The sequence below is a fragment of the Scylla paramamosain genome, chromosome 37, assembly GCF_035594125.1.
Source record: "Scylla paramamosain isolate STU-SP2022 chromosome 37, ASM3559412v1, whole genome shotgun sequence".
Lineage (NCBI taxonomy): Eukaryota > Metazoa > Arthropoda > Malacostraca > Decapoda > Portunidae > Scylla > Scylla paramamosain.
In genome coordinates, this window is record NC_087187.1 from 1,107,501 (window position 1) to 1,135,000 (window position 27,500).

At 43.6% G+C, this 27,500-nt stretch overlaps 2 protein-coding genes across 5 annotated transcripts in view; both read left to right on the forward strand.

The window, feature by feature from the left end:
* LOC135091266 (blastula protease 10-like) overlaps positions 1–14,640 on the forward strand; it is a 17,846-nt gene extending 3,206 nt beyond the window's left edge. Inside the window, exons 4-20 of one of the 2 annotated variants that reach the window (XM_063988742.1) lie at positions 1–33; positions 586–782; positions 1,109–1,250; positions 1,555–1,689; positions 1,991–2,074; positions 2,865–3,015; positions 5,735–5,972; positions 6,344–6,465; positions 6,794–7,055; positions 7,368–7,457; positions 7,809–8,205; positions 8,445–8,555; positions 9,033–9,152; positions 9,966–10,076; positions 10,196–11,501; positions 11,665–12,321; positions 12,565–14,640. The exon at positions 1–33 is cut by the window's left edge and continues 158 nt beyond it. In XM_063988742.1, the coding sequence (XP_063844812.1) occupies positions 765–782; positions 1,109–1,250; positions 1,555–1,689; positions 1,991–2,074; positions 2,865–3,015; positions 5,735–5,972; positions 6,344–6,465; positions 6,794–7,055; positions 7,368–7,457; positions 7,809–8,205; positions 8,445–8,555; positions 9,033–9,152; positions 9,966–10,076; positions 10,196–11,501; positions 11,665–12,321; positions 12,565–12,652 (4,032 nt within the window). In that variant the 5' untranslated portion in view covers positions 1–33; positions 586–764 and the 3' untranslated portion in view covers positions 12,653–14,640. Of the gene's footprint in view, positions 34–585; positions 783–1,108; positions 1,251–1,554; positions 1,690–1,990; positions 2,075–2,864; positions 3,041–5,734; positions 5,973–6,343; positions 6,466–6,793; positions 7,056–7,367; positions 7,458–7,808; positions 8,206–8,444; positions 8,556–9,032; positions 9,153–9,965; positions 10,077–10,195; positions 11,502–11,664; positions 12,322–12,564 lie in introns of those variants that run through there. The other variant, XM_063988743.1, reaches the window with a different exon arrangement.
* A 3,111-nt stretch (positions 14,641–17,751) lies between these two features.
* The window catches only part of LOC135091267 (uncharacterized), a 59,406-nt gene continuing 49,657 nt past the window's right edge, over positions 17,752–27,500 (forward strand). For 2 of the 3 annotated variants that reach the window (XM_063988744.1, XM_063988745.1), the window contains exon 1: positions 17,752–19,187. The gene's annotated coding sequence lies outside the window, so the exon portion shown is untranslated. The remainder of the gene's footprint in view (positions 19,188–27,500) is intronic. The other variant, XM_063988746.1, reaches the window with a different exon arrangement.

A 27,500-nucleotide genomic window follows, 5' to 3' on the forward strand; every position in this document is an offset into this window, starting at 1 on the left:
CAGAATATTTCCATTGGTGATAATTGCAATAAGGTGAGAGAGAGGGAGAGAGGGAGAGAGAGAGAGGGAGAGAGGGAGAGAGGAAGAGGGAACGCGGGTGTTTTCATTGGGGTAACTGTATTTAAGTGAGAGAGAGAGAGAGAGAGAGAGAGAGAGAGAGAGAGAGAGAGGAGAGAGAGGAGAGAGAGAGAGAGAGAGAGAGGGCGGGGGTGGGTTGTTTACACTTTCTAAAATAACGAATTGGTAACTTTCAACACACACACACCCACACACACACACACACACACACACACACACACCACACACACACACACACTTTTTTTTTTCTGTCTGGTGTGTTGACTTGCTGTGGTGAATTGGCGATGCTGTGGTGACTGTGGTGACTGTGACTGTATTGTGGTGATGCTGTGGTGACCGATGTTGCTGTGGCTGTGATGATGTGATGCTGTAATGACTGGTGGTGGTGGTGATGCTGCGGTACTGCTGTGACGGTGCTGTGATGTTGTGGTGTGGTGACTGTGATCTTGTGGTGACTTGATGCTGTGGCTGTGGTGATGCTGTGGTGACTGTGACTGGTGTATTCAGGTGGGCATTGTGGTGCACGAGGTGGGTCACGCGGTGGGGCTGTACCACGAGATCAGGCGGCCGGACCGAGACACACACGTGGTTGTCAACGAGGCCAACATTCTTCCCCACGAGATGTATAACTTCTACAAGCTGCACTGGCTGGACGTCACGGTGGAGTACGACCCTGTCTTCCCGTCATGCACTACCACACCTTAGTAAGTACGACCACTGCTACTACCGCTACTACTGCTGCTGATGATGATATTGATAGTAAAAAAGTAGAGGAAGAAATTTTGGTCTGCTTGTGTCGTTGTTACTACTACTACTACTACTACTACTACTACTGCTATAAACACCTTACTATCACCATTACCACATATCCTCATTACATCACCCATTACCCAGTGCTTCTCTCGTTCACCCATCACCGCTGTACAAACTCCCACCTCTTTTTCTCCTCCCCCTGTTTATTTGTATCGTTCCTGTTTGGCTTTCCTTTGTGTTCCTTTGTGTTTCTATGTATTCTTCGTCATCCCTGCAGGAGTGGTCAGCTAACGGACGCACCACAGTGGCCACGAAGGATCCAATGCTGCAAGGAGTGTTAGGGGGCTGGAAAAGGGCGTCTACTCTCGGCCTCTCCCACCGCGACGCCTTCCTGGCTAACCATATCTACGGGTGTTTGAGTGAGTGGGCCAGAGAGAGAGAGAGAGAGAGAGAGAGGGAGAGGGAGAGACTGTGCTAATGTGTAGTTAATTTTTTTTCTTTTTTTTCGCTCTTTGTTCTGTTTTCTTATTATTTTTTCTTGTTTTTCTTCCTTCTCCTCGTCTTTCGTATCTTCCTGTTCACTTTCACACTCCTCTTTCTCCTCCTTTTTTCTCATTTTGTTTACTTTCCTCTCTCTATTCACTTTCCTTATCTTTCTATTCACTTCCTCCTCCTCCTCCTCCTCCTCCTATATAAAAATAAATAAACAAACCGTATCAACAGACGAGTGGCTAGCGAAGTGCGGTCTGAAGAGGAACCCGTGTAGGAATGACGGGTACCTGGGCTCCTCCTGCACCTGCGTGTGTCCCCCCGGCACTGAGGGACGCACCTGTGGCACCGTACGAGGCGGTTACTACAGTACGTGTGAAGGGAGGGTAATGAGTGGAGGGAGTGGTGTGTGTGTTTAATGATGCTGTGTGTGTGTGTGTGTGTGTGTGTGTGTGTTATGATAGTAAATGAGATGAGATAATATGCTTTATAACTTATTATGGCCATTCTCCAAAGTAAGCAGCTGAAAACCATGTATAGATTACCTAATATCTTAACTTTTAGCTTAGTAAACAAAACCCAAACAAAACAGTTGAGAAAAACGCATCAGAGAAAACGGGGAGCTTTTATCGGAAACTCACGTAAACTTTTCCTTCCCGTGGGTGAACAGAGCACCTGAAGTCACCGTGCAGCCAGCAGGTGACCCACCCCACCACCCTCACCTCCCCAAACTACCCCGCCAAATACGACCCAGGTGAGCGAGTGTAGCTTACGACACTGACGGTAATATTGTGGCGTGCTATTGTGTTCATTCATCAATTTAAGGGACACATCTTACTTTCAACAATTTTACATTAATATACAAGGCATTCTCCATCTTTGTTCCCCATGTGACTCCCTTTGGCGCAATATCTATCAGTTTATCTATCTTCCTCTGTTCATCTATCTCTTTACCTGTTTATTCATCTCTCTATCTCTCTATTTATCTATCTCAAGGCAGTCTTACACGTGATGGCACTGTCTGGCACACATCTACACCTACTGGCACTGTATCATAATTCACATCCCTGTTTACTACACTTCTACACATCTCTCCAGTATCTTTTAACCCTTTAACACTCTTTTGGTGCTGTCTGGCACTCTGTAACACTCCCCATGGCACTTTACACTCTTCCTTATCACAAATCTACATCTGGCACCTTTTATACATTCACAAACATGTCATGCACCTCTTTAAAACCTCTGGCACTCTCTAACTCCTGGCACTGTTCCTCTATCCCTGGCACTCTCTGACACCCCTGGCACTGTTCCTCTATCCCTGGCACTCTCTGACACCCCTGGCACTGTTCCTCTATCCCTGGCACTCTCTGACACTCCTGGCACTGTTCCTCTATCCCTGGCACACTCTAACACTCCTGGCACTGTTCATCTATCCCTGGCACTCTCTAACACCCCTGGCACTGTTCCTCTATCCCTGGCACTCTCTAACACTCCTGGCACTGTTCATCTATCATGGCACTCTAACACTCCTGGCACTGCTTCAGATACGTGGTGCGTGTACCGCGTGGAGGCCCCGCAGTGCCAGGCCCCCGAGGTGACCGTCCTGGACCTGCAGCTTGGCCCACGAGACCATCGCAATCACTGCTACACTGACTACCTCGAAGTGCGCAATGCCTCCCTCTATGACGGCTTCCTGTGAGTGGGTGGGAGGTGGTGAGTGGTGAGTGTGGCGCGGGGAAAGCTGTGGGGCAGTGAGTGAGGGAGGGAGGGGGAGAGAGGGTGAGTGTGTGTGTGTATGTGTGTTGTATTTTGTCTATCTATCTTTCTGTTTATCTGTTTACCTATTCATCTCTCTCTCTCTCTCTCTCTCTCTCTCTCTCTCTCTCTCTCTCTCTCTCTCTCTCCATATTTACGTGTGTGTGTGTGTGTGTGTGTGTGTGTGAGAGGCAGGGCAGTGCGCATGCCCGTCACAGGATGACGTGTGAGGCGCCACGGTGTTTTCCGCCAGTAGTTAAAAGGCTGTGTGCTAGTGGCCAATGACAGGCCAAGCACCTCACTTGTAGACAGGCGGGAATCGCCTTGAAGCCGAGCGGAGCAGCTCAGTGTGCGCCTGGCTGTCACAGTGACACTTTGGAATAAGTGGAAATACTGGCACTGCAATTTTACTGCCAGACGATTAACACTCATGGATACAGTGTGTGTTCGTACGTGCGGCTCTCCGCAATGTGCAGAGTGTCTGGAGTGTGACAGGCCTGGAATATCCGGTAAGGTTTGCTTGTGTCGGCTGCCTTAATGTACTTAGGGATTGTGGCGCACACACACACACACACACACACACACACACCATAGAAAACACACACACACACCATACAAAACACACACACACACCATACAACACACGCACACACACACACACACACCATACAATACACACACACACTCGTCAGTCTCACCATATAGTGGTGAGACTGGCACTCAGGCTGGCTGCAGTGTCTTACAGTTAATTTAAGCTGTATTATTCGTCATTTGAGTATTTTTTGAGGTTGTTCATTTATTTTTAGGTCTTCCTTACATGAGAGTCTGGAAACGCATGGAAATGTAGCTAAATATTGATAAAGGAAGGGTCGTCACTATGTAAACAGACGAGTCAGCTGAGGCGCCAGCAGCTCGTCTCCATTTATCAGCCGTTATCTGCTTCATTTCTCACTTATTATAAGCCAAACGTGTCACATTGGAGCCGCATGTCTAACCTTTCACATCCGCTGGTCAGATAAGTCGCCATCGCCTAGTTTTGGTGAGATGAAGGTTAAATAAAGCAACATGGCTGCCGCCGCCTCGGCTGAGGTCGCCGCCAAGCCCCGCCCATGTTCCAACACTATTTCCATTATTTTTTCATTTTTTTATTTCGGCTTATAAGTAAGTTTTTATGGTTTCTAAAAATACTTAGTGACTTTTGAAGTGTTTTTGTTGGCTGTGTGAAGTGCTGTGTGTTGTATTTGCTGCTGTTTGTTGCGTAAATAACGGACCATTTCGGTGATATTTTTGAATAGGCGTCCAGGACTTTTTTTTGTTTCAGCTCCTATTTAATGTTTTATTGTTTCTAAAAATTGTTCATGATTTTTAAAGTGTTTTTTTGTTGTTATCAAGCTAGTTGTGTGGACTTTGAATAATTTTATAGTCATGTTTACATTCGGGATCTTGACATTTTGTCTTATATTTTTTTTCTTTACTTGAGCTTTCAGCTAACTTTAAATTGTTTGAAAAAATAGTTCATATTTTTTAAAGTGTTTTTTCGTTCTTGTTAAGTCGAAATGGGGGACTTTTCAGTGGTTTCAATCGTGTCAAGATTCCAACAGTTTATATATTATTCTTTTCGATATTTTTTTCTTATTCCCCAGGTTTCAAATCTTTTGATATTGTGGGTAATAGTTAAACTATATTACACTTCAGAATATATACAGCAATCGGCCCTAGCTCCATTTTTTCGTGGGGTCATTTTCAAAATGAAGTGACTACGTATATAAAATGTGACGTCATCAACTGTGACGTCATCAACTGTAACGTTCTCGGCTGGACCCAGACCCAGACCCAGTGCTTGTTTGTTTGTTTGTTTGTGTGTGTGTGTGTGTGTGTGTGTGTGTGTGTGTGTGTGTTTGTGTGTGTGTGTGTGTGTGTGTGTGTGTGTGTGTGTGTGTGTGTGTGTGTGATTCACCTGCGGTCATCTGCTGAGCTTACGGAAAGAGCTCAGAGCTCATAGTGGCCGATCTTTGGGTAGGACTGAGACCACTGAGATACTGTGTGTGTGTGTGTGTGTGTGTGTGTGTGTGTGTGTGTGAATAATCTATTAAGTGAACGAGTGAATGAAGAAACGAACGAGGAGTGAGTGAGTGAGTGAGTGACGGGGTGATGCAGGGACACCCGGCGGTAGGTGTGGCTGTGCTTCCATCAGGCCAAGCTCTCAATCCCCTCATTTAGTGCTTCCTTTCGTCAAATGTCAGGATGGGTGAGTGGATGAGAGGGTGAATGGCTGTGTGGATAAGTGGCTGGGTGAGTGGGTAGATAGTAAGTGGGTGAGTGGGCGGATGGGTGAATGGATGGATGGATGGGAGGTGGTGGGATGGATGGGCGAGCAGTGGAGGTGCTCGAGTGGTTGAGTGGATGGATGGATGTGATTGAGTAAGTAGTGGATGCGTTGTTAAACATTATATTGGTGTGTGCTGATCCACATGCTGCATTCACGAAGCCTGCAGTCCACGTACGAGACATTTTACCCACCAAGTGATCTGAGTACCAAGTTTCTCGACCACCAAAAGTACTGAGGCTTATTTAAACTCAGGCCTTTATTGAGTACCACCTTCCCCAGTACCACGTGACTTCCCTACCTATCCACTCATACGCATCCCTCCCCCAACAGAGTGTGCGGGTCAGAGGTCACCCCGGGCACAGTTTGGCGAGCACAGAGTAGCACACTTATCCTGTATTTTAGAGGAGAGACAGGTGGTTTTCGTGGTTTCCGTGCCTCTGTCGCCTTCACATCCATCCCCGGGTGTTGCCGCTCCCACTCCAACATCTCCTCCACCTTCTACCTCCACTCCCCCGGCTACCCTGCGCCTGCCACCGAGCCCTTCAGTTGCTCCTTCTCCCTGCCTGCTGTGAGTTGTGTGTTGTGGTGTGGTGTGTTGTTGTGGTTCGTGTGTGTTTTTTTACGTCTGTTTTTTCCAGTGGTGGGTGTGTGTGTGTGTGTGTGTGTTCCTTTTTTTATTTATTTATTCGTTCTTTTCTTAGTCTGTGTATTTTTTTCATTCTCCTCTTTGCCTTTTCCTTATTTTTTCTTTTCTTATTCTTTTTATTTTTGTTGTGAATTTTGTTTTTATTTATTTATTTTATTATTTTTTCCCTTGTACATCGTATTTTTCTCTCGTAAATACGTTTTTTTTTTTTTTATCATAACTAATTGATATATTTTCCTTCCCTCTCATGTGTGTGTGTGTGTGTGTGTGTGTGTGTGTGTGTGTGTGTCCAGGAGTCCCCAGCGAAGGTTGTGGTGACAATCAAGCTTGTGTGGGGCAAGGGGGGGCGCCGCGCCGCCGCCCCCCAACCCGCCTGTGCCCTCACCCTGTGCCAACCCCACGGCCACTGCCACAGGTGAGAGAGAGAGAGAGAGAGAGAGAGAGAGAGAGAGAGAGAGAGAAATTATTTATGATTATTATCTAGTATTACTTGAAATTACTTAGAACAATTAGAATTACTTAAAATACCCCCACAAAATAATAAGATTACCTGAAATTACTTAATATTACTTAAAAACTATTTAAAATCATATCAGAATTACATAAACTTTAATAATTATCCCAAAAATTAGATAAAATTACCTTCAAGTCACCTACAAGTACTTTAAATTACCCAAAATAACTTAAAATTACAAAAAAAATTACTTAATATCAACGAATTACATACAAATTCTAACCCCAAGCTTTTGCCGGATGGTGGAGGCGTCACGGCGGAGGAGGAGAAGGAGGAGGAAGAGGAGGAAAAGGAGGGAAGAGGAGGAAGAAGAAGACGGGGAAGACGAGGAGGAAGAAGACGGGGAAGACGTGGAGGGGAAGGTGGTTCTCCCTAACGTGGGCTCCCTGCACCTCCTCCAGCATCCCCCGGCCCCCCTGTCCCTCCACCTGGAAGGAAGTGGAGCGGCTCTGCAGGTGGCCTTCACCCTGCAGCACTCCCCCTGCCATGAGGTGGGTGAGGGAGGGTGTTACTACTACTACTACTACTAATACTACTACTATTACTAATACTACTACTGCTGCTACTAGTACTACTACTACTGCAATTACTACCACTGGTGTTAGAATGTGACTACTACTATTACTACTACTATTGCTGTTACTACTACTACTACTGATGTATTAGCAATGGTGACTACTACTACTACTACTACTACTACTAATGATGATAATTATGACAGTACTTAAATATTGCTAATGATGACTACAAAATTTACTACTACTACTAACTACTACTACTACTACTACAATTACTACTTGCAGAGTCTGTTTGTGAACCGCTCTGACCCCCGGGGCTGGGTGGCCGTGGGTGCGGGCGCGGGAGAGGTGATGCAGTGTGAATGGCTTATTACGGTAAGTGTGTGTGTGTGTGTGTGTGTGTGTGTGTGTGTGTGTGTATTCATCTATACTTAATATCTATTAGTCTATTTTTCCACTTGTCTGTTTGTCTACATATCTATCTGTCTGTCTGTACCCGTGTCTTTGTATGTATGTATGTATGTATGTATATATTTTTGTAACTCCATAAAAGAACCACAACAAACAATATAAACGGGATAAAACAAACAAAATGCACTCAAAAATACTACAGCCAGCAGCAAATTTATCACTTCATCACCACACAGATACACACAACACCTAGTCTAACATAGCTAAGTCTTAACGAAGCCTATCTTCCTTCACCGCCACCACCACCACCACCAGGCACCGCGAGGAACGCACGTGAAGGTGACTGTGGAACGGTTAAACTTACCAGACGAAGAAAACGAAGAACACGAAGAAAACGGAGGAGAAACAAGGGGATACAATAACACGGCCGAGGGAGACGAGAGGCAAAAAAACAATATTCAAACTGATGAAAAAGAAGAAACATTTGAACAAGAAGGAAAAGGAAGAGGAAGAGGGAAACACAAGAGCACACTCGAATCTTACCTGTGTGTCAACGAGGCAGGTGATGCAAGTTTCCCATCGGCCTCCACGAGAGTTCTGCAAGGCGGGGGGAGGAGAACAGTGCCTCTTGTGTTTGTCTCCCTGCAACACTCCCTCAGAATTGCGTTCCAGGGCGCAGCCAACACCAGCCTTCGCCTCAGATACCAGTTGTGTATGTGTTGTTGTTGTTGTTGTTGTTGTTGTTCTTGTTGTTGAGTATACAGTTTGTGTTATTTGGTGAGTGATATTGTTTTTAGATCAGTAATATTAGTAGTAGTAGCAGAATTAGTGGTTGTAGTCGTAATAGTAGTAGTAGTAGTAGTAGTCTAATCTATTCAATATACTTAGATTAATATTTTTAATGATTAATAATTACATCTCCTCCTCCTCCTCCTCCTCCTCCTCCTGCAGATGAGTGTGAGGACGACAACTCCGAGTGCCAGTACTGGGCCGCGGAGGGGGAGTGTGTCGCCAACCCTCGGTGGATGGCGCCACACTGCAGGAGAGCGTGTCAGCAGTGTGGTGAGAGAGAGAGAGAGAGAGAGAGAGAGAGAGAGAGAGAGAGAGAGTTTGTTTTTCTTAGTCTTTTTTTATATTTTTTTTATTTATTTTATTTTGTGATTGTTGTGATATTTCTTCCTTCCCTTTCTCCTCCTTTCCCTTCTTTTTCGTCTTTTCATTCACTAAACCCCCATTCACCCATCCACCCATTACTTTCCTTCACCCCTTCATCCATCCATCCACTCCATACCCTCCCTTCCAGCACCCATCCACCCACCCATTCTCCCATACACCCCTCCATCCATTCATCCATGCCCTCCATCACCCATCCACTCACTCCTTCCATCCTTTTTCCCCACCCATTCACCCATCCACATCCAAACACCCTCTCTCCTACTTAACCATGCCCTGCTTCCTTTCCTTCCTCACCCACCCACTCATCCACCCACACATCAGCCTCCACCGCCCCTCACCTACTCCCTCCTCCACCCCCGCCAGACTTCAGCACCACTTGTGAGGATCAGCACTCGAATTGCGCCTTCTGGTCCACCCATAACCAGTGCGAGGAGAATAAATTGTGGATGGCCGTTCATTGCAGCCGTTCATGTGGATATTGCGGTTGGTGGATTAGTGGATAAGTTGACTCTCTCTCTCTCTCTCTCTCTCTCTCTCTCTCTCTCTCTCTCTCTCTCTCTCTCTCTCTCTCTCTGTTCCTTTTTTTCTTGTTTTTTTTTCGCTTGTCATTCTTTCTCCTCCTCTTCCTCGTTTTTTTTATTTCCTCTCTTCCTTTTTCTTCTTTCTTCTTTTTTCATCTATTTTATTCTCCTTCCTTTCTTTCTCCCTTTTTCTCTTCCCTTTATTTAATGTCCTCTTTCTCGATCAATATACTCTCCTTCCTCTTCTCTGTTCTCTTCTCCTCCTCTTCCTGTATGACCTATCGTGACCTCTAATTATTTCATTAACTCCGTGACCTGTGACCTCTCATAACACTAACCTGACATTTGTAGTAATTCGTCTTCCCCTTCAATGGATGTGTTAATTGTGGTCAGGTCATTCAGTTAATTAATTAGTTTGCTTTGTTCTCATCTCTTTGATCATTGTTATTGTGGTAATCTTTTTTTTTTCCTGTCTTTTTTTATTTCTCTATTTTGTGACTCCATTTATTTAGTTTTACGTATGGCTCTTCTTCTTTATTTTGGTTCTTTTTATTTATTGTTTGTTTTCATGTCCTTTTTTTATTGTTCGTCTCCTTTTCTCTTCGCTTCTGCTTTATTATTGTTTGTGTTTTGTGATCCCGTTAGAATCTTGTACGTTTATCTTCCATTTCAATCATTTTTGCATTTATTTATTTCACCCCTTGTATGTTTATCTTTCATTTCCATTGTTTTCTGTGTTTGTTTACCTTTTTCAACTGTTTTGTGATCCCGTTAGACGTGTGCGGTGACAGCAATCGGCGGTGCGGGAGGTGGGCGCGGGAGGGGGAGTGTGAGGCGAACGGAGAATATATGAGGGTGTTCTGTCCTCTCTCCTGCGGCGTCTGTGGTGAGTATTGTCCCCCCCCCCCCCCTCTCTCTCTCTCTCTCTCTCTCTCTCTCTCTCTCTCTCTCTCTCTCTCTCTCTCTCTCTCATAGTATTAACCCTTCCCATTTCATCACTCGCAGAACCGACAAACACCACTACCACCACCACCACTACTCCAGCCCCTCCTACCACCACCACCACAACCACCACTATCATTCCAAGACCAAGCACAAGAAGAAGAGGAGGAGGCAAGAAGAGAGTCAGTCAAGTGTACGAGGACAATGAGACAACAGGAGGCATTTCAAGACACCCCAAAATTAGGAAAAACGGAAAAAGGCTTAAAAATCCACGTTTGTTTAAGCCAGGACGGACTAAAACGAGGAAAACGGGGCGCAGGGTGACAGAAAACTCTTTGCTTGTCACCCACACGTCGCCTCGTGGTCAGGAAAATGAGAATAGAGGGTTAAAATCTAAGGAAAGTAAAGATAATAAGGGAGACTCAAATATTTTGGTCCCTCGAAAGAAAACGGAGACCTCAAGACGCGAAGAGAATGAAGAGGATGAGGAAGAGAGGAAAAATGAAGAAGCAGAGGAAGCAGTCAAAGAGAATCATGAGGAGAAGGAGAATGAGGGGAAAGAAGGAGAAGAGGAAGAGAAGAGTAACGAAGAGATGAAGATAGAGGAGGAAGACATAAGAAACAGGGAAGAGAAAGAGAACGATCAAAACAAAGAGCTTAAAGAAATAAAAGGGGAAGAGGAGGAGGAGGAGGAGGAGACCAAAGAAAGACAAGAGATCGAGAAAGAAATAAACAGAGAAGAAAAGGAAGAGGATAATAAAAACGAAGAAGAAATGAGAGAAGCTGAAGACACTTCCGTACATTCCTCAACTCAACTATCGTACTCGGACCAAAACTCTTTAACTTCTGGAAATGAAGATATACATTTGGTAGTATTAAAGAAAGACGGTAAATATCTGAAAAACCTCTTTAGAAACCAACAGAAAGGGAATGAGGGAACGAGAGAAGGAGTTGAAGAGAATGAAGTTACGGAGAGAAAAGCAACAACAGAGAGAACAAGAGAAAACGGAATAATAGCGGGGAAGAGAGAGAACGAAATTTTAAGGGGTAACGGAGAAGGAAGTGAAGGAATTGAGGAAAGCGGAATAAATCTTAGAGAAAGGAAAGAAATGCAAATAACAGAAGAGAAGGAAGGAAGGAAGAGAAGGAAGATAAACAATTGGAGGAGGCGCAGACGTAGGAATAGGAGGAAAAACCAAAGAAGGAAGGGAAGAGAGTGGAGAGATGGAGGAAACGACCCGCAGACCAGGAGGAGGAAGGAGGGAAAATATCAAGGAGGAGGAAGACGTGGCGAAGGAAGGAGGTGGAGGAAAAGTAGAAGAGGAAAGAAAGGGAGGAAAACTGGCGATAGGAGAAGAGAAGATGAAAGGTGAGTTTGTTTTAGTCCTTCTTCTTCTTCTTCTTCTTCTTCTTCTTCTTCTTCTTCTTCTTCTTCTTCTTCTTCTTCAGCTTTCAAGTAAAATGTGTGTTTACATTTTTCTCGTTTTCTTTTCAAATTCTGTCCATTATTTCGTTTTTCTTTTATTTTTCAGAGATTTTTACGTCACAGCCTCGCCCGCCACCACCACCACCACCACCACTACCACCACCATATCTACCTCAATCCTCACTCTCCCCCCACCTGCATCCACTCACTCCACTCCCATCCCTTCCCAAATCATCTCCACTTCACCCAAACTCGGCACAAGAACCCATCACAAACATTCTCACAGGCGCTACAGGAACCGCTTTCACCGCCACCACAGGGACAGACATGGCAAGACACCAAGCCCTAAGGGACGCCGAGGACCTAAACCCCACTCTGGAACCCCAAAAACCCCACCTGGAAACGTAGAAACACAGCAGGAGGCGAATGAAATAAGGGAAGCAGGAAAAAACACATCCGAGACATCACAGAAAACGGAGATGCCTGACTGGGTGACTGTAGGATTCTCTCGCAATGACGTTCAAGAAAGCGAGGGAGTTTTTCAAGTAACCCCGCGGAGTAGGAGTGATTTGGGGAGGAGTGGAAGTGAGCGAGGACGTGGAGTGAACGAGTGGAGGAGGAGTGAGCGAGGCCACGACGGAGAGAAGAGGAGAGACGAAAAAGGACAGCTGGGTAATGGAACAGAGAGAAGAACAGCTGAGGACATAAGACAGAATGTGGAGAGAAGCTACGCGGAATGGGGGATTGGCCCTACCAGACCCGTGTGAGTATTGAGAGAGAGAGAGAGAGAGAGAGAGAGAGAGAGAGAGAGAGAGAGAGAGATTAATGGAAGAATGAAAGGCAATATAGAAGACAAATATGAGAAAAAAAGATGAAGAGAAATAGTTAAAACAAAGAAAATCATGGAAGAATCAAAAGAATATAGATTTAAAAGAATATGTAAAATTGAACAGGTAAGAGAGAGAGAGAGAGAGAGAGAGGCTAACACGACCTTCTCCACCCACAGACACCGCCCCCGCCTCTCCCCCAGCTGGAGGTTCCGTAAGGGGTTCTACAGAAGAGGAAAACACGTGTACGAAGACGACCATCCCTGACAAAGTCCTACCCCCATCTAGTACGACCATCCAGCTAGTACGACCACTTTCTCAGTTTTAGATAAGTTTTTTTATTTTATCTTTTATTCCAGTTTATTTTTTTTATTGTTTTTGAGAGAGAGAGAGAGAGAGAGAGAGAGAGAGAGAGAGAGAGAGAGAGAGAGAGAGAGAGAGAGAGAGAGAGAGAGAGAGAGAGAGAGAGAGAGATTGTTCTACTTAAGTCAGGAAAAAGCAGCAAGGGAGTTTGATGGTCTCTTTAAAGTAAATGGAGGAAGAAGAGGAGGTGGAAGAGGAGGAGGAGGAGGAGGAGGAGAAAACACCTGCACATCCAATCGTTCTCTCAGTATCAATTAGCACATACACACACACACACACACACTGGCCTGATTTTTTTTTTTTCCTTTTATTTACACAAGTTCCCCCTTTCTCTCTCTCTCTCTCTCTCTCTCTCTCTCTCTCTCTCTCTCTCTCTCTCTCTCTCTCTCTCTCTCTCTCTCTCTCTCTCTCTCTCTCTCTCATTCCCTCTCCTTTACATTCCACACTCCTCCTCCTCCTCCTCCTCCTCCTCCTCCTCCTCCTCCTCCTCCTCCCCCAAGAGGCATAAATTTCTTCCAGTGGTCTTTTTAACAGTTCAGCCTTCAATGCATACCTTGCCTGACCTTACCTGGCCGCACCTGGTTCGCCTCTCAGCCAGGTGTAGCGGTGGTGGTGGTGGTGGTGGTATAAAAGTGGTTTAAAGGGATGAATGGTACTAGTGGTGGTATAATAGTAGTAGTAGTAGTAGTAGTAGTAGTAGTAGTAGTAGTAAGTGGAGGAAATGCAGGGGATAATTCTGTAATGGTGGTTGTATTAGTAGTAATAGTAATAGTAGTAGCAGTAGTAGTAGCAGCTGGAGGAGAAGAAGGAGGAGGAGCAGTAATAGTAAATGGAGGAAGAGAGAAGGAAGAGGAACAGTAATAAATAATGTAGGAAAGCACAACCCAATTAGTTCATGAGAAATATTTGGCAGGTGTTGAGAGAGAGAGAGAGAGAGAGAGAGAGAGAGAGAGAGAGAGAGAGAGAGAGAGAGAGAGAGAGAGAGAGAGAGAGAGAGAGGTGGAGGGGACGTGTAGTAGAAACGAGTATATGAACACACACACACACACACACACACACACACACACACACACACACATATGAGTATTAAATTAACTTCTTTCAAGGTTCTAAAACGCTTTAAAGCATTGAAGCCTTTATAAAGAGCATCACGAGTGTCACAAACATCAAAACGTTTATAGAAAGTTTGCAAAAAGGTTATAGAAAGAAAATAAATATGTACATCACAGAAACTCCAAGTGGTTACGTGTGTGTGTGTGTGTGTGTGTGTGTGTGTGTGTGTGTGTGTGTGTGTGTGCAGGTGTTCAGGTTCCGGCAGGTAGACAGGTAGGCAGGCAGGCAGGTGAGGTGGACTCTCTCTCTCTCTCTCTCTCTCTCTCTCTCTCTCTCTCTCTCTCTCTCTCTCTCTCTCTCTCTGGACTGTATCAATTAATATTATGTTACTATTATTGTTAATCTTGTATTTTCGAAGTGCAGAAAGTATAGACAAGTGTATTGCATCTTTCTTTCTTGTATAAAGTGTATTAATAAGTGTTGTATGGTTTGTATGGTGATGTAGTGTTGCAAGGTGTGTGTGTGTGTGTGTGTGTGTGTGTGTGTGTGTTTCGGTCGATCTCTGTTATATAGTTAAAAAAAAAAAGAGATAAAATGAAAATAATAATGTGTAACTTAATTTTTTCTGCAGTATGTTCCTTTTTCTTTCCCTTTATTTTCTTTCTTGGTGGATCTCCTATATAGTAAAAAGATAAAAGAAAAAGGAGAAAGAAAAAAAAAACTAATTTGTAGCCATTACGCCTGTTGCTTGTTCTGATTAATGTTTCTGTATATTATTTTCCTCGTTTTACCATCCATATAATTCACACATTTCTAATAATAAAGTATTTTTATGTATATTCCTCTCGTTTCTCTGTCGTGTATAGCTTTAAGAGAGAGAGAATCAACCTTGCTGGCACACACACACACACACACACACACAGTCAGTCAGTCAGTTATTGAACACCGAAAGACTGCACTGCCCAACACATCAACACTGACGGAGGGACAGAGAGACAGATAGGGGCAGAGGCAAGGATTCTACAGTATGCGTTCCTGAGGCAGGGGGTGGCGGCCGACCGGACACGTGGGTTGTAGGAATAATGGATCACACTGAACCTCCTCTCCTCCTCCTCCTCCTCCTGCAGTTGTCCTTGAGTGGCACCAGCAGCATGTTAGATTGCACGCACGTTGGAAGAGAGAGAGAGAGAGAGAGAGAGAGAGAGAGAGAGAGAGAGAGAGAGAGCAGGTTTAAAATTAGCAACATTCCAAAAATGTGTATAGAAAAAATATATAGTAAAGTTGAACGTAACGGATAACACACACACACACACACACACACACACACACACACAGAGAGAGAGAGAGAGAGAAAGAGAGAGAGAGACGCCCCATTTTGGCTCAAGCACAAGCAGGCAAAGCAGAGAGAGCCAGGAGGAGGCAAGCAGCAGAGAGAGAGAGAGAGAGAGAGAGAGAGAGTGCTGGCGCTAGTTTCGGGTGGATTTCGCAAGGCTGGCAACGCGACGCACTCCACCCTCTCAAGGTCATTCCTCTATGGAAGGTCGCGGGATAAACAGTGCCTGCTTGCCTCCTCCTCCTCCTCCTCACTCTCCCTCTCTCCCTCTCGCGCCGCCTCACCTCTGCATTTGCGATCCCGTTAGCGCTGAAGAAACTGGCGGAATATATTGCGACGTTTCTTATTTCCGATACTGCGCGTTTATTTAGTTATCCCTCCCTTCATTTTGTGGTGCAGTATACTCGTTGGGGTGGAGAAAATATAGCAATGGTGTTACGTAACGGAAATATGGCGTTGAGTAAACCGCCTCCTCCGATCAGTGAGGTTAAGCAACGGAGCGTCCGGTTAGTACTTGGATGGGTGACCGCATGTGGGAGAAAAATAATATACTTAAAAAATGCTTGTATTTAGTTATCCCTCCTTTGATTTCGTGGTTCAGTATGTCCGTTAAAACGAAGGAAACTTAAGGGGAACGTTACGTAATGCAAATATAGCTAGATACGTAGATAAAATACTGCGATGTTGAATATTTTTTTCTCTCAGTATCTCCTGGTATGAATTATGGTGCAGTATACCCTGTTAAGATAAAGTCATCGGGTATATAATTATCATGTACCGAGAGTTGTAGCTAAATGCGTAGTTCTGTAGGCTTTCAACACGCTGCTCTTGCGGTGGTGCCTTCACTGCCTCCACGAAGGGCTTCTCTGAGACACGGGGAAGAAAGCGATTGTAGGAGATAACACCCAATTTTACGAGAACTTGCTTTTTTATTTATTTATTTATTTATTTCTGTGGCTTCATGGCTTACAGCTCTAATTTTGGTTTCTCTGTGTGTGTGTGCGTGTGTGTGTGTGTGTGTGTTGGATGCTTCACGGGTGGCGAGAAATTATAGCACGTCATTATACCAACACCACATGCCACATATTTCACCTCCTTTCATAGACGTAATCAATAGCCTTCCGGGAATACCGTCAACCTTATCAACCAAATGGCAAACACTTGGTTCTTCCCACGGCCAGGCGGGGTACCCACTCACCTCACAAACACGCACTTTATAGGCCCGTGTTCTGAAAGGCTTTGCTCTCTCATCACAGCTATTTTCAAAGGCCACCGAGATGATTAGCCGGGTTGTCAAGAGCGTTTCTCCTGTTAGCAATGTCAAGATCTCGTTAATATGTCACTAGAATAATTAAAAAAATAATAATAAATAAACAAATGAATAAATAAATAATAATAATAATCTTAAAAACTCGTATAATTTCAAATAAGTCTAGCCTTTTGAATGTAATGAAAGTGTGGCACAGCAGATGGATCATAGCGCGCGCGCACACACACACACACACGCACATCTCAACAAACATAAAACTGCTCCATTGATGCATTTTCCCAAAATTACACACGTTTTGAATCCCACCGAATGACTTTTTGGTGAGGAATGAGGGGTGAAGGAGGAGCAGGAGCAGGAGGAGGGGGGCTGGGGAATGGAATGGGCGTTGAGACTGAAGGCGAAGCGGTGACGGGAGCAGGCAGGGAGAGAAGAGGGGGAGGTGGAGGTATGGAACTGTGGAACATCGACCCGTCTGGAAGGGAGCAGGGCAGTGGCGGGAGAAGGGCAGGGAGGGAAACAGGACTGGTGGGAGAGGAAGGAATGTGAGCGCGATATGAAGGAAGGGGAAGGAGGGGCGAGGGGGGGTGCAGGAGCTGGCAAGGATGCAGGCGATGTGACCCGCTATGGTGAAGATGAGGCGGGAGCGAGCAAGAGGGAGAGAAAGGGAGGCAAGGGGCGACGTAAGGGATGAAGAAGAGAAAGGGAAGGAGAGAGGGAGGCATTAAAGGCAACAGCAAACCTTCAGGAACCAGTACAAGGTGGTAATATAGGAAAAAAATTGCTAATCAGATGGTCATATACGTGATTTTGAAAGCGTGTGTGACGTGTGCTTCATAACACTGTGATGTAATATCTTCGCTGTCACACTCCTCCCTCTTACGGTGTACATTTGAGTTTTAAGAACTGTTGTGTACGTTCCCATGTGTGTATGTGTGTGCGTGTGTGTGTGTGTACCATGGGTGGATGTACGCGTGTGTGGAATTCCGTGTGTACGTGTGTGCGTGCGTGCGTGTGTGTATTGTGTGGCGTGTTACCCAAAAACTTGCCAAATTTTACTATTAGGTTCAACATATGGAGGTTTTCTTGGTGTATATCAGCCGTTCAGTCCTTTCTTAGCCTAAGCATTGTGGGTACCATGTCCAAGCAACGAGATAAGATGGATGAAATCATGCTGGGTTTTGAAATAAAACGAATATCGGGAGATGAAAGTATGTGGGTGGAGCCAGACTTCCTCAGTGAACCTCTGCGTGGACGAGAGATGAATGCATACCCAGATATCTCCCTTATTTTACCTCCCTACTAGTGTCTGGCGGAGCGGGGAGCACAGTAGAGCTTAGTTCAGTGGCCGGGGGTGAGAACCGAGCCGTGGGATGCCAGGAAGAAGCGAGCAGAGCCGACAAAACACGGTCACTATTTCCATCAAGCCATGTGATAGAGACGCCATTTTCCGCCCTCCTCGTCTGCACCCCCCTCCCATCCCTGGTTCCTCCTCCCTTACCGCGTCCCTCCTTCCTCATCTCCCCTCCCGGTGGCTGCCTCGTTCCCCCTTCCGCCAGACTGTAAACACAACACTAGGAGCCCTCAGTACGTGACTAGCAGCTGTGAGGGGAGGTTGTGCTGAAGGAAGGTGCGTGCGCTAACTGATTTCACGCCTCAGCCTCCGCGTGTGCTGAAACAAGGGAGTCTGGGCCAGGATACAGGCTCCCTTACGCCTCCTAGAGTGGTGAAACGGTGGGGTGCCGTGCGTAGGAGGAGGCGCAGGGGTGAGATACCTCTGGCCATGCGAAGGGAAGTCTTTAAGCATTATTTTTAGCCCCACACAGCCACACGAAGGAACAAACGCGAGGGAGGCAGGCAGGCAGTCAGTGTGTGTGTGTGTGTGTGGTAGCGTCTCTTTAAATCCTTCCCTTCCTGGATAACACGACGCTGCAGTCTAGTATATTTAGCTGCTACAAGACACGCACTCACACACCCGTACTCGCACACGCACGCACGCACTCACGCGCGCGCTCTGAAACGCCAAGAATTAGAAGAATAATCTGAAAATTCTTGGGTGTGTTGACGGGAAGGACTTCCACCTGAAGATTACTTGTGTTTTCTTGGCCACAGTCGAGTCTTTAGTGCGGGAGTGAGAGGAGTGAGAGGAGGAGGCCGCGAGGGGGTCGTGTGCTGGCTGGTGGGAGAGAAGAGAGGCGTTGCGTCATTTCTCTACCCCTCCATCTCTCACAACTACTACTACTTTTACTACCACCACTCCAGCCTCTCACATCCACTCCCTGGAAAAAAGAAGGGTGAAAAAAGTGAAAATACTCAAGTAACATACACGCACTTACACACCCGAGAAAATAAAGGAAATGAGCAAGAAAAGGTGAAAATATTTGGTCGACAACACGCAGTAACACACTAGAATATAGGAAAGAAGGTGAGGAAAGTGAAAATACTCTTACACACGGGAAAAAAACACCGGAAAGTAGAGGATAAGCGAAAAGTACTCAGGGAACACACACACACACACACACACACACACACACACACACACACACACACACACACACACACACACACAGCGCCACTGGAAATTTGAATGTTCAAGTCGTGTGGTTCTCCAAGACGACCTCAAATTGACGTCAGGAGCAGAGCCTGGTCGTGGGTGCAGGAGCGAGGTGCCTTCCCCGCCCACGGCACGCCCATACCAGCACCACGGCACCCACGTGACCAAGGGCGTGGGCTCTAGCCCTCGCCCACACCTCCACGCCCGTACGGCTGCCACACGCCCGGAAAAGGTCAGTGGTGTGTGTGTGTGTGTGTGTGTGTGTGTGTGTGTGTGTGTGTGTGTGTGTGTGTGTGTGTGTGTTCAGCTTATTTTTTTATTATATGACGTAGTGTGTGTGTGTGTGTGTGTGTGTGTGTGTGTGTGTGTGTGTGTGTGTGTGTGTGTGTGAAGGTTGCACTGCGTAGGGTAGATGTATACGTATGTACTCATATACCCGAGAATACACACACACACACACACACACACACACACACACACACACACACACACACACACACACACACACAATAATTTAAGCACTCGAACCTAACTTGTCACATAAACTTCACAGTAAACACACAATTATATATGCAGCTGCTATCGTGTTAAAAAAAAATAAAAAAATATATTGATATAATATTCTTCTAAACTAACAACATTAAACCCAAAACTGAGCAATTAAATAATATATAGGGCACTTTGAAGTTTTCGGGACATTTAAGGAAGCAAATACATCCTTAGAATAGAATTATGAAAGACATAGATAGATAGAGGCATAAAACATGATAGGAAGCCGTAGGATGAAGGATAATGAAGGAAATTATAGATAGAACAGTAGGAATTGATAAGAAAGCATAGGATGAAGCTTAATGAAGAAAATGATAGGTAGAACCGTAGGATAAACTTAGAATATTAGAGGTGAGTGAGTGTAGGAGCTCATTAACAACCGTAGGACTTCAGTAACTTGTGTAGGACTTATAGAACGAGTGTAGGATGCCCTAGTTTGCCTTTAGGATGCTGCGGATGAGTGTAGGATGGTGTAAATTAGTGTAGGTGACTTAGATGGGCTCTCTCTCTCTCTCTCTCTCTCTCTCTCTCTCTCTCTCTCTCTCTCTCTCTCTCTCTCTCTCTCTCTCTCTCTCTCTCTCTCTCTCTCAGCATACGTGTTGAGAGAGAGAGAGCCAGTATGAAGGTGTAATATTTTTCCCATAAGCCTCAGTGACCTCCTGACCTACGCAACCTGACGTGACCTGCACTGCCTGTACTAAAAAATTTGACTACATTGGAAACAAACTCTCTCTCTCTCTCTCTCTCTCTCTCTCTCTCTCTCTCTCTCTCTCTCTCTCTCTCTCTCTCTCTCTCTCTCTCTCTCTCGTTTCTGCAGGGAAAATTTTTGTTTGTATTTCTTATTTATTTATTTGTTTATTTTTCCTTTTATCTATTTATTTATTTATTTATTTTATTTTTTATTGGTTTCTTTTATTACGTAGTTTTATTTGTCTTATTCATTCATGTATATATTTATTTATTGTGTTTATTTATTTATTTGTTTATTTGTTTATTATTCTTGTATTTTATTGATTAATTTGTTTTTTTATCGTATTGTTTTTATTTATTAATTTAAGGTACAAAATATTTAAACGATGTAATTAATGAGATAAAAAAAATATACGCCATTTACTTAGATTAATTATAATGGAAGAGATAGATAAGATTTTAGTAAGAGAGAGAGAGAGAGAGAGAGAGAGAGAGAGAGAGAGAGAGAGAGAGAGAGAGAGAGGCAAACAGACTGACAGACGTATAGATAGATAGACTGATAAATAGATAGATAGATAGATAGATAGATAGACTGACAGAGAGACAGACAGATAGGTAAACAGACACAAAGATAGATTGACAGATAGATATGTAGACTGATAGACAAACAGACTGACAGATAGACAGATAGACAGATAGATAGATAAAAACTGCCAAGATACGTGTGGTATTCCCTTAACCAGTGTGACAGCCATTATTGTTGGAGTCTATAGTGTACGTCAATTTTCATGCCAGGTACGACTTTTTTTCCCCTCCTTCCGCCAATTCCCGCGCAACTTCAAACAAATTCATTTCATTGTTTTTCCTTACTATTTATTTATTGATTTATTTGTTTTGAACTTTACCTTTGTAGTGTGTATGTGTGTTTTATAGTGATGATTTTTTTAATGTTTATATTTACGATGATAATGAAGATAACAGTAGTGATGATGGTGGTATAGGAGATGGGTGATTACAACTATTACAGTGCTGGTGGTGATAACGATGGTGATGCTGATAATGATGATGATGATGAAGATGAAGATGAAGAAATATAAATAGATATCTGATTGAAGAGTATGCAGGAATCTGGTTGAGTTTGGCACTGTGCCTTGACTCGAGAAGAAGAGGAAGAGGAAGAGGAGGAGGAGGAGGAGGAGGAGCAGGAGGAGCAGAAGAAGAGGAAGGAGAAGGAGGAAAAAGATATCACAGCATTCACATGATTAGAGAAAATAAAAACTTAAAAGAGAGAGAGAGAGAGAGAGAGAGAGAGAGAGAGAGAGAGAGAGAGAGAGAGAGAGAAAGGAAAAATGTACGAAGGAGGAGGAGGAAGAATAGTAACAATAGTCATAATACAAGTTAGTGTGATAGTAACAGTAGTAATAACGGATTAAAGAGAATAGTAAGTGTATATTCACCATAAATTAAAAAGATTAGACTACTACTACTACTACTACTACTACTACTACTACTACTACTACTACTACTACTATTATCACTATATCCATTTTGTTGATGTTAGTAATAGTAGTAGCAGCAGTATTAGCACAAGTAGTAGTAGTAGTAGTAGTAGTAGTAGTAGTAGTAGTAGTAGTAGTAGTAGTAGTAGCCTTAGAGACATAAAAACGAAAAAAAAAAAGTGAAGCGGGCGTAATTAAATGATAATCCATAAAGTTTAAAGGGCCAGGTATGAATTTAAAGGGACCAATCATAAATGCAGTAGTTTATGGCAGGCTATTTCAACCCGTCTCAGAATCTTTGTGACACTGAACTCTTTAACCATCTGCTTATCTCTCCATGTCAGAACATCACGGCTCGCTTCATATATACAAATTTAGCGAAGTTTAAATTCAGTCTAGCTCTTTACTTTCATCCTTGATCCAACATCCCTCGTGACTTCTGGTACCTCGCCAAAAAATATATAATAACATTTTTTTTTCTTTTTTTCCATCTTTCCCTTCTTAATTTCATTGCAGACTTGTTCAGTGCATCAAAAAACTCAATTCTTCTATTTCTCAACTCGTCGCAACCTTCCAGACAACCATCCCTTCTTCCTTAACATTCAGCTGACCTCCTCTTCTACACTGAACATCCTCGGTCTGACCTTTACTTATAATCTAAAGTGGAAGCCTCGTATCTCGTATAGCTAAAACAGTTTTCCTGACGTTAGGCGTTCTGAATCGTGTCCGCTAGCTTGTCTCACCACCCCAGCTGCTAACTCTGTACAGGGGCCTTATCCGTCCATTTACTGGGGGTTCCTCTCTCTCTCTCTCTCTCTCTCTCTCTCTCTCTCTCTCTCTCTCTCTCTCTCTCTCTCTCTCTCTCTCTCTCTCTCTCTCTCTCTCTCTCCAGTCACACTCATTACAAGCTTATCTTCTTTCACTGCATATATAAATCTCCTCCTCCTCCTCCTCCTCCTCCTCCTCCTCCTCCTCCTCCTCCTCCTCCTCCTCCTCCTCCTCCTCCTTCTCCATCCCGTATCTTTTGTTCATTGTAGAATAGTAAAGTTGCGGATGAAAAGAGGATATAGAAAAGGTAATTTGAGAGTCGTAATAAGCAAGTCTGTCATTACCTGTAGCATTCAGAATTGTAGATTGATAAACACTGTATTGAGAAGCGCTAAAAAAAAAAAAAAAAAAATGAAGGAATAAATAAATGGATAAATGAAGAATATTGCAAGGTTGTAATTACTTTGAAAATTATGAGATGTTTAATAATCGAGTTTTTTTTTTTTTTATGAGAGAGAGAGAGAGAGAGAGAGAGAGAGAGAGAGAGAGAGAGAGAGAGAGAGAGGAAATTGATGTAAGGGTTGTCTCAGACCTCACCTGTGACACCTTTACAGAATTAATTGTGTGAGGGAAGTGAAGCCTTGAGAGAGAGAGAGAGAGAGAGAGAGAGAGAGAGAGAGAGAGAGAGAGAGAGAGAATATTAAAGTAAAATAGAAGGTAAAAGATTGGAAAGTAGAGAGAGAGAGAGAGAGAGAGAGAGAGAGAGAGAGAGAGAGAGAGAGAGAGAGAGAGAGAGAGAGATTGCACAACCACTCTTTCCAAGAAGTGTGCGTGTGTGCGTGCGTGTGTGTTTTTTAGGTCATGTATGTATGTGTATGTATATATGTATTTTTGTGTCGTGTGTGTGTGTGTGTGTGTGTGTGTGTGTGTGTGTGTGTGTGTGTGTGTGTGTGTGTGTGTGTGTGTATATTAGAAGGTCTCTATTAATTCTCTCTCTCTCTCTCTCTCTCTCTCTCTCTCTCTCTCTCTCTCTCTCTCTCTCTCTCTCTCTCTCTCTCTCTCTCTCTCTCTCCCTTCAACTCCTCCTCCTCCTCCTCCTCCTCCTCCTCCTCCTCCTCCTCCTCCTCCTCCTCCTCCTCCTCCTCCTCCTCCTCCTCCTCCTCCTCTTCCCTTCATTCCTTCATTCATTCTTCCTACTCCTTTTTTCATGAACAGGTTACAAGCCAAGAGAGAGAGAGAGAGAGAGAGAGAGAGAGAGAGAGAGAGAGAGAGATGAGAAAAAAAGAGATGTCAAATTATGTGTTTTTTTTTAACCCCTTCCTTTTGTTGTTTCATTCAGTAAATCGTTTCATTCAGTCTTTGTTTCATTGTTGTTTTCATTCATGTGTTATTAATTGAATCGTGTTAGCTTTCCTCTTCTTTTTTTTTTCTCGTTCATTTTCTTCATTTTCTTTCATTTTCATTCGTTTGTTTATTCATTGTTTTTTTTCACTTCATTCCTTTCTGTCATTCATTCCTTCTTGCCTTGAATTAAATACGCTTTTTCTCTATTAATTTTCCCCTATTTTTCTACTCACGAATTTTTTTTTTATCTTTTTTTAACGTTCATTCATATTCACTAAGGAGAGAAAGTGAGAAAGAAAACGAATGAATAACTACATGAATAACGGATGATTAACTAGAGATTAAAATACGTGGGAGGATGAATACGATGAATAAGGAGGAGAAGAATGATTTGTAGGAATGAAAGAAAGTTGAATCAGTGGAAAATGTCAGGAGTACACGATTCAGAGAAAGAGAGAGAGAGAGAGAGAGAGAGAGAGAGAGAGAGAGAGAGAGGGGGGGATGGCTTAACGGTTCAGAACTTGTCTTCCAAACTATAAGGAATGGTGGTAGTAGTAGTAGTAGTAGTAGTAGTAGTAGTTGTAGTAGTAGTAGTGGTGGTGGTGGTGGTGGTAATCCTCCTCCTCCTCCTCCTCCTCCTCCTCCTCCTCCTCCTCCTCCTCCTCCTCCTCCTCCTCCTCCTCCTCCAACCACCACCACCACCACCACTATTTATGTAAAGAAAATTTTTAAACAATTTCATAATATTTATTAGCCACGTGATAGAATATATTAAAAATAGATGTTATGTGTGTGTGTGTGTGTGTGTGTGTGTGTGTGTGTGTGTGTGTGTGTGTGTGTGTGTGTGTGTGTGCATTGAACCTGAGAGAGAGAGAGAGAGAGAGAGAGAGAGAGAGAGAGAGAGAGAGAGAGAGAGAGAGAGAGACTGCTACCGTGGGAAGGTGAAAGGTTATGTGACACACACACACACACACACACACACACACACACACACACACACACACACACACACTACATCAATACATTACAGTAGTCTCTCTCTCTCTCTCTCTCTCTCTCTCTCTCTCTCTCTCTCTCTCTCTCTCTCTCTCTCTCTCTCTCTCTCTCTCTCTCTCGTATTGTACTGTTTAATATTTTGTATACATGCTTGAGAGAGAGAGAGAGAGAGAGAGAGAGAGAGAGAGAGAGAGAGAGAGAGAGAGAGAGAGCATTGAGGAAAATCATTCTTTTTTGAGTTGTGGTGGTGACATAGTTCTCTCTCTCTCTCTCTCTCTCTCTCTCTCTCTCTCTCTCTCTCTCTCTCTCTCTCTCTCTCTCTCTCTCTCTCAGGGTTGTGCAATATTGTTCTGGTTTTAAGTTTCGTAGTGGTGGTAGTGGTTGTAATAGTAGTAGTAGTAGTAGTGGTGGTGGTGGTAGTAGTAGTAGTAGTAGTAGTAGTAGTAGTAGTAGTAGAAGATTAACAAATACTACTACTACTACTACTATTACTACTACTGTTATTTTCCTTTTTACAATACAAAAAACACCAGTAGTAGTTGTAGTAGTAGTAGTGGTAGTAGTAGTAGTAGTAGTAGTAGTAGTAGTAGTAGTAGTAGTAGTAGTAGTAGTGACCTGCCTCCATTTACTTAGATTATGCTCAATTGTCACTACAACTGGTGGTGGTGGTGGTGGTGGTGGTGGTGGTGGTGGTGGGGGTGGTGGTGGTGGTGGGGGAGGGGGAGGGGCAGGGGGGCTCGGGGCTGTGATTGTTGTAGATGTAGTCAGTGATGGTTACTGATGTGATGGTGGTGGTAGTGGTGGTGGTAGTAGTAGTAGTAATAGTAGTAGTAGTAGTAGTTGTTGTTGTTGTTGTTGTTGTTGTTGTATTGCTGGTGATGATAGCGATGTTGGTAGTAGTAGTAGTAGTAGTAGTAGTGAGGTAGTGGTGGTAGCAGTGGTGGTGATGACAGTAGTAGTAGTAGTGGTGGTGGTGGTGGTGGTGGTGGTGATGGTGGTGGTAGTTACTAATACAGGATGAATCTTCTTAATATCTTCAATAACTGACCAGTGCTACCAACCTTACCAACCTTACCACCACCACCACCACCACCACCACCACTGCCGCCAATATTGCACTCGTAAATAAACAAACGATGAATAATAAAAAAAGAATAAATTAATAAATAAATAAATAAAAACTTCGAAAACTATGTGGTGTTAATAGTTCTTAGTGAGACACGAGAATAATAGTTTGTAGTGAATTTTTTATATTTTTTTCCAGTTCTTTTCTTGTTCATTTTTATTCGTTTTCTATTTTTTCTCCGCTTTCTTCATCTTCTTTTTCTTCTTCTTCTTCTTCTTCTTCTTCTTCTTCTTCTTCTTCTTCGTATATATTTCTTTTAATGCTCCGTTGATTCCTCCTCCTCCTCCTCCTCCTCCTCCTCCTCCTCCTCCTTTTACATCACGAAGAAACATTATATAGTTATCATCTTCTCTCTTATTTTCCTTCTGCTTAAGAAAATAACAAGAGAAAGAAAAAGAGAGGAGAAAAGACGAAAGATATGTCATTCTTTTCTATTTAGAGAGAGAGAGAGAGAGAGAGAGAGAGAGAGAGAGAGAGAGAGAGAGAGAGAGAGAGAGAGAGAGACCCAACTTGGCACGCATGACCTATCTAGGCGGGGGGGGAAGGATCAATGGGTAAGTGGGGGAGTAGGGGGTTAGGTTAGGGTAGGTTAAGTTAGGTTAGGTTAGGTCAGGTTAAGTTTGGGTTTAGTTAGGTTAGGTTAAGTTAGGTTAGGTTTGGTTAAGTTAGGTTAGGTTAGGGAAAGGTTAGGTTAGGTCACGTTAATTTAAGTTTGTCGTGTGGTATTTTTTTTATCTCTCTTATCTGAGTTTCATTCATTGGACTTACTTTACTTGTTATCTCTCTCTCTCTCTCTCTCTCTCTCTCTCTCTCTCTCTCTCTCTCTCTCTCTCTCTCTCTCTCTCTCTCTCTCTCTCTCTCATAACACCATTCTTAACGTGGATCTTAATTTCATACCACCACCATCACCACCACCACAAATAAAGATGTAGATAGTAGAAGTAGTAGTAGTTGTAGTGGTGGTGGTGGTGGTGGTGGTGGTGGTGATGGTGGTTGCTTCACCGTTGGAACTTGAAAATCACGTGTCTTCTTTCTTTTTTTATGCAAAGGTGAATGAATGGGGCATTTTTTGGCACTCAGCTGTATAATGGCGTCTCTCATCTATAAGTATGCAGTAGTATTAGTAGTAGTAGTGGTAGTAGTCGTAGTAGTAATGTTTTTTTTTATCGTATTTGAGTATTTCGTATGTCATCTTGTGTATTGTGTATATTTAGTTTATTTAATAGCTGTTCATTTTTATATTTATTTTGCGTGTTGTATTTAATTAATCTACCATACTGTATCTTAATCTAATGTATCCTAACCTTACCTAATATAACTTATCGTAACGTGACAAGACTAATCAACCTGTGTATTTTATTTATTTAACAGCTTATCATCTAGCTTTTGTACTGCATGTCTGTAGTTAACCTAACCCAACCTAACCTAACGTAGCGGGCCATCTTATGCAAGGCACCACCACCACCACCACCACCACCAGACCATAATAAAGTGTTGGGGTTTGGGGGGTTAGGGGTGGGATAGAGGGAGAGGGGGTCGGGGGAGTATGACGTCACCGCGCCCTGATGCATTC